Source organism: Euwallacea similis, chromosome 2 (genome assembly GCF_039881205.1).
Source record: "Euwallacea similis isolate ESF13 chromosome 2, ESF131.1, whole genome shotgun sequence".
Taxonomy (NCBI): Eukaryota; Metazoa; Arthropoda; class Insecta; order Coleoptera; family Curculionidae; genus Euwallacea; species Euwallacea similis.
This window is the reverse complement of record NC_089610.1, coordinates 5,805,189-5,817,196: the sequence shown is the minus strand read 5'-3', so window position 1 is coordinate 5,817,196 and position 12,008 is coordinate 5,805,189. Positions and strand designations below refer to the sequence as shown.

General features: G+C 38.2%; 1 protein-coding gene across 14 annotated transcripts in view; it reads left to right on the top strand.

Annotated features, from left to right (window-relative positions):
• mtd (mustard) overlaps positions 1–12,008 on the top strand; it is a 47,367-nt gene that overhangs the window by 32,779 nt on the left and 2,580 nt on the right. For 8 of the 14 annotated variants that reach the window (XM_066405595.1, XM_066405596.1, XM_066405599.1 and 5 more), the window contains 11 exons: positions 267–505; positions 623–824; positions 1,439–1,631; positions 1,719–1,884; positions 1,934–2,170; positions 2,251–2,384; positions 3,769–3,902; positions 5,021–5,253; positions 6,039–6,167; positions 7,113–7,187; positions 11,458–11,739. In XM_066405595.1, coding sequence (XP_066261692.1) covers positions 267–505; positions 623–824; positions 1,439–1,631; positions 1,719–1,884; positions 1,934–2,170; positions 2,251–2,384; positions 3,769–3,902; positions 5,021–5,253; positions 6,039–6,167; positions 7,113–7,187; positions 11,458–11,739 — 2,024 coding nt within the window. Of the gene's footprint in view, positions 1–266; positions 506–622; positions 825–1,438; positions 1,632–1,718; positions 1,885–1,933; positions 2,171–2,250; positions 2,385–2,639; positions 3,006–3,768; positions 3,903–4,512; positions 4,529–5,020; positions 5,254–6,038; positions 6,168–7,112; positions 7,188–8,331; positions 8,954–10,762; positions 11,154–11,457; positions 11,740–12,008 lie in introns of those variants that run through there. The other 6 variants (XM_066405604.1, XM_066405592.1, XM_066405594.1 and 3 more) reach the window with 6 other exon arrangements.

Genomic DNA, 12,008 nt, shown 5'->3' with positions numbered 1-12,008 from the left:
TCCTCAGTTGAGTTTCCTGCAGTGATGTTTGGTCAGTTCGTTGGAAAACATATGGCGGAATGAACGTTTTCAATCTCTTTAGTATACCAAAAAGTAAGACCTACAGGCAAAATACATTTTAAAATTAATAATTAATGCAAGTTGTGCAATTAATTCAAACTTTTAAGTACCCATTCTTGCATCTAAACTAGATTAAGCCCCACCAAGACCCCAATAAATCCACCTTTAAACTCCCTATTTCTCCATCTAAAGTATATTTTTTGTAGAACTTCTGGACAACCTGCGACCGGTCAGCCCGAAGCCCGGACATGTGGAGAGAGTTCGGACTCCTTCATGCAACCAGAGTTCTTCTGTCGAGAACGAAGAGGAACCCACATCAGTATTTCGTGAGAGATTTCTTAAAATTAACGTGAGACATATCACCGATGGAGAAGGAGTGGTCAGTGGTGTGCTCTTAGTTACCCCTAATGCTGTGATGTTTGATCCTAATGTTTCAGATCCATTGGTAAGTGCCTAACCAAATTATTGTACAAGTGAAATCCATAAGAATCTTAGTTAAACTGCGTAAATTTTACTTTTTGCACAGATTAGATTCAACTTTTCATAAAAGTGATCTTTTCAGGTAATTGAAAAAGGACCAGAAGCATATGGCGTGATAGCTCCAATGGAATTTGTAGTCAACGTTGCCATATACAATGATATTGCCCACATGAGGGTCAGCCATATGGAGAGCAACGTCAATGAGAAAGCCGAGATCTATTATCCAAAAGGAGAGAAGGAAACGGAATCTCTGCTGGTGAAAGACGAAACTTTTCCTGAATTGGGTAAGTTGGATCGATGTGTAAATATGGTGTTTTGAACAATGTCTGAGCTGAATACGATCTGAGGGCTTTGGGTGCTGTTGCATTAACTTTTTTCTTGCTCTGGGAAATGTAGGCAGCGTATCACAATAATCACGAATGAGAAATGAACATTATTTTTAAGCTTCTGAAAAGTTAGCTAAAATTTGGTTTAATGATAAATTTGGTAATGGCATGCACGTTAAATGTGAAATAATGTCCGCATTGTTTTTCACCTATTAGTATTGACTCAGATTATGCGAACGTAAAAATATAGATAACATTGCAAAAATTGATGGCCGAAAATACAATAAAACTAATTTTTACTGGGGCTTTGCACCAAATAAATCACCCTGTATATCTAAGAAGGCGCTTTAACCTCTACTATATTATAAAACTTCATAATTATACTACATTCGGTGACTCTGTTTTTGCCTCAAATTAAAATTTGTTTCGTCTTCCTTCTGATGAAACGATCATATATTCGTTTTGTAGTTCAGGTCAGTAACTCTTATTTCTAGTTTTGGCTTGCCTGTATATATCGACATCAATGTAGCAATAGCATGAACCATATATTAGCTTAGAGGTCTCGTTTGTAGTGACTGGTACTGATGATGCTGAGTCTGTGTGTTCATGTACAGAACGGGAGGGTGACGCCTTCCCCAAGGCCTTCGAGAGGGAACTTGTCACTCCCACTAATCTGGAGGATCCCGAACAGGAACAGAGAACGCTAGAGGAGAGGAGAAAATCTTTATTGGATCACCACTGGCCCATGACATCACGGGAGAGACAGTAAGTTGATGTAATGATAGTGGTGCACATTTCTATTAAATATATTATCGAATTGAATGTGATTTTGTTTTATTTAATTTCCATTAGATCGATTGATATCGATGAAATCCCAGAATTATCATCAGTCAATGAAGTACATATCGAGGAAGAACAGACTCCTGGCGAGGCAGTAGAAGCCGAAGCAAAAGAAAGTTGCCATGACTCGGGTATTGATATCAGGGAAACCCCCGTCGTTCCTATTCGCGTTAAAGAAGTAAGCAATTTCACATGGTTACAACTATTTGTCTAATTTTCATTTATAGCATTATAGCGATGCGGATATAGTTCTATCCAAAGATTGGGTACCTCCGGTGCCTCTACCTCCATTGCACCACCAATCTGTGAGTAGCGACAATGAGAGCCCGGCCCGCAAGAAGACAAACAGTGTGTCATTCAGCTTGGATTCGAGCAGTGATGCAGATACTTCCGGTACCCAGTTCTCGACGAGTTTAATTGATTCCAAAGAAGATGCTGAAAAGTATGAAAGTAGGAAAAATAAGGTGAGTTCTTTGGTTTGTTCAGGTTCTCGCGGAACCTAAAATATTGAGGGTCCAAAATTAATGTTACTGCCATATTGCAGATGTTGAAAAGACTGTCCTATCCCCTTTCCTGGATGGAAACTTTGAGTGGGGATAAGGAAGATGATAAGCTACCTAGTCAGCCGCAAACCGCGGACGCACAGCACTCATCTGTGTTTTCTAAAGTGTTCTCAAGGTATGTATTACTGTCAGTAAGGAGTGATTTGAGTCACTCCTTATTAATATTATGGTAAATCGTACCAGCTGACGCTTTATGTTCGCCCAGGAAGATAGTAAATTAACAAGTAGAGTTTCGTATATGTTTTGATTTCGTCGATTTTTATATGGTCACAATTTATCTCACTCGTAATTTAACCCTACTTGTTAATATATCCCTTCCTAACTTAAACTAACCGACAAGCTTCTCTTCTTCCGCTGCCTAACACAAAAGCTCCCCGATCCACTTGGTGGACTTCGGAACGGGGCTTTTCGCCAAAACCCCCTCCGAGGACAGCGGCGGCTCCGGAGGACCCCATTCGGGGGGCAGCGGAGGCCCGCCGTTAACCGGTGATAGCGCCTCTTCGAGTAGCTTTTTCCCCACTAACATAATCAGCTCTGTGGGGGCTTCCGTGGGCGCCGTCGGGGCCCAAGTGGGAGCCATGGGCGCGCAAGTCGGCGCCCAAGTAGGAGCCATGGGCGCTCAAGTCGGCGCCCAAGTGGGGGCCCTCAGTTCGACCGTCGGATCTACGGTGGGCGCCGTAGGAGCCCAAGTCGGAGCCTTAGGCTCCTCGGTCGGCTCTACTGTTAGCGCTGTTGGGTAGGTGTGCGTGTGTAGATGGAGTAGCGTTATGTTATCGGATGGTCAGCATGTCGGTAAACGTTTTGAATATACCCACTAGGTTATGCGCTAGTGATTTGGCGAGTTGACTTAAATATTTGGAGAACACAAAGAAACACTAATCTGTTTAAATATCTAAATTCGTTTCTCCTTTTATTCAACCTTTTTTCTTCATATATACTAAGAAAGTGGTGTTCTTTTGACGAATATCAATGAAAGGAATGCTATACCAACGGCAAGACAAAGATTGTTCAATTCAGAATAGATAGGCAAATAGCCAAAATATATAGTTTTTTAGTCCACTGTATCCAGGGCAGATCAGGCTACTCCGAAATTCAATATTATTTCGGCTTAAACGAATTCTAGTCTATTCAAATAAATTGATATTTAAGTCACCTACCGCAATCTCCAAATATCAAAAATAAAAGGCAAACTCGGCTTAAAAACACACAACACGCACACTTCCACTACCCACTTACTTGCATCTCCCCTTACTATATGTGGCTTGTCTAGAAATTTCATAGCTTTAACAGTAAATTATTATCAATGATTTGTTAGCAAGAACTTAATGTCACTGTAAGGGTAATTTGAGAGCTATACTGTTTTTTTCATTAATACGTTAACACTTAAGGTATATTGTTAAATTGACCTTTATTCAAGTTAACAAATCGATAGATAATTTGATTCTGAGGATATTACAATTTGCAATTACAATGTTTTTAACATATTTGATCTATTATAGGAGATCGTCAGTAGGGACGTTCATAAGGCAACCCACAGAGATCGGCTCGAAGAAAAAGGACCCTCCTCCAAAGTTAGACTATCGTTCCATGGTGTCAGTTGAGGATAAACCCGATCTTTTTGCCTCTTTTGACAGTAAGTATGGATTTCAGCCTTCAAATTAATGTGAAGTTGGATCGAATTTTATAATGCGGCATCATTGTACCGGTAAAATTAGGTGTAAAGGAGACATAAGTGCAACCGAAAACACGATAGAATCACATGTAATAATGCACACCTGCATGTAATTTTGCAGAATAGATAGTACGATTTTAGAAGTATTTTTCTGAATCACTAGGGATCATTCATGTTGATTTTGTCCATTTTCTAAACACAAGTTAACTTGGCATCAATTAAGAGGGTCAATCTGATTTTTAACCGATTTCTGCGATAGTTTTTAAACGATTCAATCGGTTTTCGAAAGCGGAGCCTTTTTAACTCTTTATAAAGACTTTTGAAAGATTTATATTGGATATAGAGGGTACACATAACAAGATGAAGTGATCAATACATAAAGTGGAAATTTTATGAATTTCGACGCAGCTTTCCTTTTAGCTTGCTAAAAAGTGAAATGCTGATGTGGAAATTGAGTAATTATTATATTACGAGAATATGTTGAATGAACATTAAACTCTAACCATTTTAACCATTTTAGAATAACTAGAGCTTATTTTTTATTTGTGCCGCAGTTCGATCCCCAAATTATGGGTTGAATTCATTTGGTAGGTTCCGCATGATCGTTTTACTGCATGAGATTACTTCTAAGATATTTATGAGTATTTTTGTGTTTTAAGGTAATTTCTTTGGACCCCCGCTTTAGTATACTATAATGCACCTCTTTACTTCGCTTTTTAATTGTCAGAAATCACAAGAAAGTCACCCCTATCGAAGTTTCACTAAGAGTTCAATTTACTTAGTTAAAGAATGAGAAAATATACCAAATCATCATTACTGCAAAAATTACATATGTATAGAACTTTTCAAACAAAAATGATATTGCTCGGAGACTTCATCTGCATATATGCATGTTGCTCCTTCATCCCTTTCTATAATTCTCAATTATACATCCCTCAAACCACTTACTATTGCCGGTGGATTAAGACAGCATCATAATATAATTATAAACTTATCTGGGGCATGAGTTCAGTGTGTAACTTCCAAATGGTATTTTTCCTAACAAAATAAAGGCACTGAAAGGTTCATCATTGTTTTAGAACTGATACCGCGACCAGCTAGATCCTGCGAAGACCCTCCTCTTTACCTGAGATTGAAAATGGGGAAGCCTCTCAATAAGAAAATCCCGCACTCAACACCTCTAATGTCTTACGGAAAGAAGAAGATGCGTCCAGAGTATTGGTTCAGCATTCCCAAAAATAGGGTAGATGAGTTGTATAAGTTTATCCATGGATGGGTGCCGCAGTTGTATGGAGAGCTCGATGAAGAAAAGGTGAGAGATTTGTGTAAATTCGATTAGTCCCTTCTAGAGAGGTTTTGAAAACAGAGAAGATCAGTTATGTATTTCTAAAGATTTTATGAATACTTCAACTGGGTACTTTCCTATAAGTATTAAGTACTCGTTGGATTTGGTACTCATTGAGGTTTCAATTGCAATTCAAATATTTATTCACTTAATTGTTACTGCACTCTTCATAGCATTCCGAATAGTATTTAGTAAATTCTCAATTCACACGTTCTATACTGCACATTATGCTTGAGATGCACGTAATCAACAGCTCATTAGCAATCGATTGCCGATAAACATGACGTTACATAATCTCAAATTGGCATTGGTTGGAACGATCTACCCAAAAAGCCTAATAAATTGGAATTTTAATGGGCCGACGTCAAACTTTCATATAAGACTACATAATCGTGACTGATGGAGCGAATAATAAGATTAATAGGTGTCATTGAAACGTTCTCTCCTAATCCAAAGTTGTACTTTTAGTAGTATCAGCAGACCTGAAATTTTTCAATTTTTTTCTCCCTCCAGGGAGTGATTGATGGTGGACCCCCTTGGGGATGGTTCATGTCCCAATTCTGATTTGGCTAAGCCGATCTTGACAATAGTTTTCTCGTACCTATATAGAGCCTAATAGATAATTATTTGTAATATGCACGGGGCACTCTTCCTACCTGGCCTGTGAGGTGCCGAGTTTTGCAAATCTTTTTTAGCTCGTTTCAATTTATTATCGATCTCCGTCTATAATCTATGACTCCATTTTGCTTCAGATCAAACAGCGAAATTTCGTCTTGGTTGACTTGGATACCGAACTATGGAGCGGAGAACCCACCCCGTCTAGCAGTCGACACGGCAGCCAAGGGGAGGAATTAGCTGAAATTACCAACAAGAACTGGGAGGTAAGTGCACTTTTCAAATTTTTTTTGCCTCAAGGGAAATTGCTCAGTGAATCGGTGAAATCTGCGATTCAAAAAAGCTTTCAGCTATGATGTTTCACCATGGTTCAGTATTATCGGCGTAGTAAGTGAAGTGCAAAAATATTACATTTGATACTTTTTTCTTGCTTAGTAACATGATAAAAACGCTTAGAATTGGTATATTTGGCCTTCCGGACGTTTTTATATGTTTACAAAAATGGTGCTTGAAATAAAATTTCGCTGCATATAGACCGACCTTCGTTCAGCCGATGCAAATAGCTCGATTTTTTCAGGTTTTTATTGCTATGTGAAGGACTAAAAAACTCTAAACAATAACATGTCTATTAACGCTATCTAATTGAAAATAAAACAATTTCCTAAATTTATATTCAATGAGAAATTACTCTCATAAGTAAGTGAAATAGTCTAAACTCAAGAACATTGCGCTACTGTTCTTAAAAGTAAAATGATACTAGACAGTATTACGCAGTTAGTAATTAATACAGAGGACATTCAATTACGGAATATTATTATCCTACATAATAATAATTGAATTACTAGCGATCACGATTCCGCTTTACTTTGTTATGCCTAGGACTGTTGTTTACTGCGATATTATGATTTTATTCGGATGGTTTCATGGATATTACGCGACGCTTTTTTCTCTCAAATGTACCATATTTGTCCATGAAACGCTGAACTTGCTTTATAAATTTAAAAATAGTGGTCTCGCGGGATCCCCGATTAATTCAGGCATTGCCTCGATCAGTCAGGTAACCATTTCCGTGTTTACATGGTTTTAGGTAAATTAAAGGATTTTTTACATAAAGAAATGAAAGCACTATTTTTGAGTATCAACTTGATAGTATGTTTGCACTCTTTGAGTATATAAGAGACTGATGCAGCTTTGGTTTGCTCTCGCCGCAGCTAATCAAGGCTCCTTACGCTAAGATCTACAACATCATCAAGACCCAAACGCTGTCCGAAGGGAGTGTCGACGAGGTGATTTATATGACTCACGCACGACACTACAGATCACACAACTATATGTGTCTCTTTTCTCAGTATCTCAGATTTCCTCCTTCCTTCTTTGTCTTACGCTGAAGTTTAGAGGTTGTTTTTACCTTTGCCCTTGTTACATTAGGCGGGCCCCTGGCTGGTCTCGTCAGCACAATGCTTGTAAAAGGGAGAAATACCACTAAACCTTTTTTTCGAATAGTGCTGCTAATCATAAAAACAGTAACTGAATGTTTCTAAATCAAGAGTAGCGACTAATTAATAACATGAATCGCGGTTTCCCATGTGAGCATCTTCAGATATATCAAAAGGTTGCAGGGATAAATACGTGAGTCGCTGTGTTTAAAAAATCTTTTAAAAAACTTACTGAAACCTCAAGTATCACGAGGAAGTAAAAAGGGCGGATGGAGATAATATTGGTGACATGAAATGGACCAATTTAAAGAACTACTTCTTACCTTATCCTATACAGTTTGTAACATATCATCATAAAGATATTTCAGGGCGCGATAATACTCTGCAAAATAATTTTAAAAAATGCTATTAGGCTCATGATTAAAAACGCACCATTTCCGATATAAGGGTGGCAAAGTTTCACAATTTTTTTATTCTTTCCGTTTTTCTTACGTATGCCCTGCGTCAAAATTTTGAAATTTCATACACCTATTTTCCCTTACCGTCCTTAAGACCCTCTACAACAAAATGTCGAAATCGTCGGTAGCCATATACAGGGTGTTATGTTTTTTTTGGGTCATGTATTATTAGTGATAGTAATCCATTGGTCACATAATTGAGAGCCGCAGTAATCGCACGCTTCGGTACTTCACATCTTTAACAATTCACAGAGCAGTAGTATTGTCATGATGATATATCATGTGATCACCTTGTACATCACGAATGCATCAATCAATTAAAAGGCTCCACAATTAACGAGACATGCAAACCGAATAATGAATACTTTCTAATTGTTTTCACTCTCGTGTCAAGGTTGAAGCATACACTGCGAGTACATGAAAGAGAGTTTTGTGGTACCGATCCCGTAATAAGAAGTTTCCTCTCAGTCACGGTGTGGAGGGTGTATGGTTTAATGGTTTAAGACACGTGTATCTTTTTTTGCGGTTCGAAGACTGATAATTGAGGTAAAGTGGGCGTGTAAGCCGCGTTATGATGCAACAGAAACCGTCTACTTTGTCTAATAACCCGTTGAATCGAAGGTTAAGCTAATGGACCCCGACAAATTCTTGCAAAAGAGCGCAGTATTCGGCATTTCCTTGCGTGGCTTCCACCTTGATGGTTCGCCAATCTGAGTAAAGCTCGAATTTTTCCTTTCAAGCCGAAATTTGGCCAATTAAAATGTCCGATTAAAAATATTCCGGATAATTTGCAATTCAGACAGAAAAGTCGTTTAACCTTCGGCCCGTCTTATCTGACCATAAGTACGTTTTTAATGTTACTTTTGATTTGGTATTGTCCGCAAACACACTTGCTAAGTAAACAAGTAGCATTCTTGTGTACGTGAATCCGAGTAAGGCCGTGATGGGCACAATTAATCGGAAGCAAGTATAAAAATAAAAGCGGGTTTTATTAAATAAGCTAATGTTGATGCCAATGGATTGGCAGTGTTGTGTGTGACAGTACCGCGGTTACATCGACATAACGATATAATGGTTGTTTAGTATGATTTTATGAACATACATCGTCTATTGAAGTCGTTCTCACGGATTGGTGAATTCTAAAAAATGTTCGCTTCGGTAAGTCCTAATTATGTGTTGTGATTTAACTCCCTTGTGCATGTTGTCCAAGTCCTGATCCTCCACCATCAGTTTAGCGTTGGGTTGGGCCAATCTGCACACAGTAAAAGGCCGTAAACCTGATATCCCCATTTTTTCGCTTCATCACCCTCTTGCAAATGGCTTGAAGGCATCCAATTCAATGGAAAGTAGATGATATACGGGGTATCTGCAAAAATGACCAATTCGACAGTTCCTTTCTGAAATGAACTATTTTCTAAACAGGCAATTGAAACATAAAATACGCCAATTCATATTCAACATTGATATTTTACTGAAACGAGACTTTCCCGAAATAAACTGTTCAATTAAATTTTAAGCAATAACAATGCGATTTGATGGGTTTTTCAATGTCTTGAAGCGCCAGAAATGTGTTTAATTAATGGATTTAAAACTCGTTTGTGCTACTGCTTTTTAACGAATACAAATTAGGCGAAGTATGGCGCTAAATACCAGTTGGCACAGAATGCAGTGATGATGAAGAGCCGGTCTGCGAATGTCCAACCACTAAATTTTTTCGAAGCCGGATCTGGAATTAAAATATGCATGTCTCAGTTTCCATGCTAAATTGCATGTTAAATATTACAAAAAAAACTCAGTTCCGATGAATATCTGAGTAGCACCAGAAGTTGCTCTTCATTTCAGTTGACCGTAGAGGGTGTTGAAGCCCTCAAATTTCCATTGCCAGTTAGATGAATTAAAAATCTCACAATAATGCTATCTAAACTAACTTCAGCTGACCTTCAGCAGATCAAGTAGTACCCTTGAAATTTTCCTCCTGAGGTCCAACCGCTGCTAATTATACTGGTAACTCAGTTGTCAGGAAAGCTAAACCTACAAATCTCAAATTAAACATTAAACGTTTCTGTTAAAATTATACTCTTGACAGGGTCATCAAGACGTTCATCATTATGATATGAAATGTATTGGGTTAAAGTTTGAAAGAAGAAAGTTACGTTAACGTCGTTATGGATTAAATTGGGATTCTTTATTACTGTTTGTCTGAACTGGCTTTATTTCCGTGAAACCCTTTAAAATCCTACCTATTAGTTTTCTGCTTTAAATGTCCGAAGAGAGGTTTTATTTATTTATTTGGAGCAATTAGTGCGAGGTGGAAAAATTAAAATTATTTTTAAAGTCTGTAAAAAAAGTTTGCGTTGTCACCAGTTTCTGTCTAGATTCTGCTTAAACTATAGTGACTCAAACTGGCCTTAGGGCCCTTAAACTCTTCGAATGCATCCTTGAAAGCTGTTAACTTCGGTTAACAAATAACGCCAGTTTACTTGTGAACCTTAGTTCTTATTATTTTTCGTGAAGTAACGTTAAAATTAGTTTAAACTTTAAGCTAGACCTGTATTGACCGAATCTGATCTAAATTTTGGACATTTAAGACTCGGAACTGAACACACGTCACTTTGGAAAATCTCTTCTGGACGTATCGGTGGAGGAATGGAAATTTTCAGGAACGCTTCTAAATAACGATTGAAGCTTTTATGGTCTTCCAGTCAGAGAAAATCGAATTCTAAGGAAACCGTCGCGTTCTCATTAAATAATCGCATCATAAAATTGGTGTTTGAGTCTTCCAATTCAATTAAGGTAAAAGAAGACCTCAGTTCATGCTAATTCACTGACAGTGCGGGAATATTTCACCATTGCGTTAGAATCCTATTATTTATTGCATATTGTTTAACGAAGTGTCTGCCAAGCATAATACCCATTTGAGCAGTAGAAAAAGGTTCACCCAGAATACTGGTTAATATGAATATCGAATTCATTAAACCGGAATGATAGGGGTCAAAACAATAGTCAGGCGTCGGGTTTACAATCAGCCACAACAACGCAACATACAAAATTGATATTTACGAGGAAGTTTAAAAATAAAGCTGAATATAGCCAACCACCCACCTTTCTCACCTCTAATAATAGCGAGAGATCAGCCATGGCCCGGAATCAGTCCCCTGAAAAATATTGTTAAACATTCAACACTACCGTAGTGGCTTCTTTAGTTGATGGAATTAAATGTTGGATGTTAGAATATTAGTTGATTAGTTGTCTGTTCTGTGTTCGCACAAAGAGATGTTCCGGTCGTCTCACGATGGCCAGTAGTTGGACTACGTTCAAGTCTTACGTGACGAAAATAAATAATGCGGGTCTTGGACGAGTAGGTATTCATGGTTTGAGCCAATAAAAACGTCCATCAAAAATTAAATGATCTAGAGGTACTCGTTATGCTTTGTGGACGATTATATGGACCTTAATTAGGATAATGAGCACAATTGCTAAATTTGTTAGGTAGTTGTTGCATACGAAGAAACTTCATGTAAATATTCACCGACTAGTCGGTTTAGATTACGCTCCTCCCGCTTGACATCTCAACCTAGTCTGCTTTCTAGAACCTCCAAAAGCCTGCCTACGACCACCTTGCGCATAGCAAAGAAAGACCGTAACGAACGCTTTTTTCCTAGGTGCTGCCTCCTATGTCTGAAGAATATCGGCGGGCCTTTTATAGTGCCACTCCATCTTTGGATATTGAACTATCACCTCCGGATTTGATAGGTAAAACCGAGATCCTCACGGATGAGCACCGCGAGGCGCTGTGCAGACATTTGCCCGCGAGGGCCGAGGGGTATGCCTGGACTTTGGTGTTCAGTACGAGTCAACACGGCTTCAGCCTAAACAGCATGTATAGGAAGATGTATAAGTTAGAATCGCCTATTTTGTTGGTTATTGAAGACACTGACAATAACGTAAGTTTTAGTCCAGTTTTTCGTTTGAGATTTATTTAGGGATTTTTAGGATGGTCCAAATTGGGCCGTTAAAAGTTTCCGGTAAATTTCTGAATTTTCCGGGAACTTCTTCAAGATATTTATGATGTTTAAGATATCGAAATGTTCAAAACTGCTCTTACCAAACGTGAGTTTGATGGAAAGGACATACTAAGTTCTTTATCAAGCTTCGAAACCCTAAAAATGAGCTTCTTGGGTTTTACGCTTTGATTAAATCCTCCCTTTCTTTC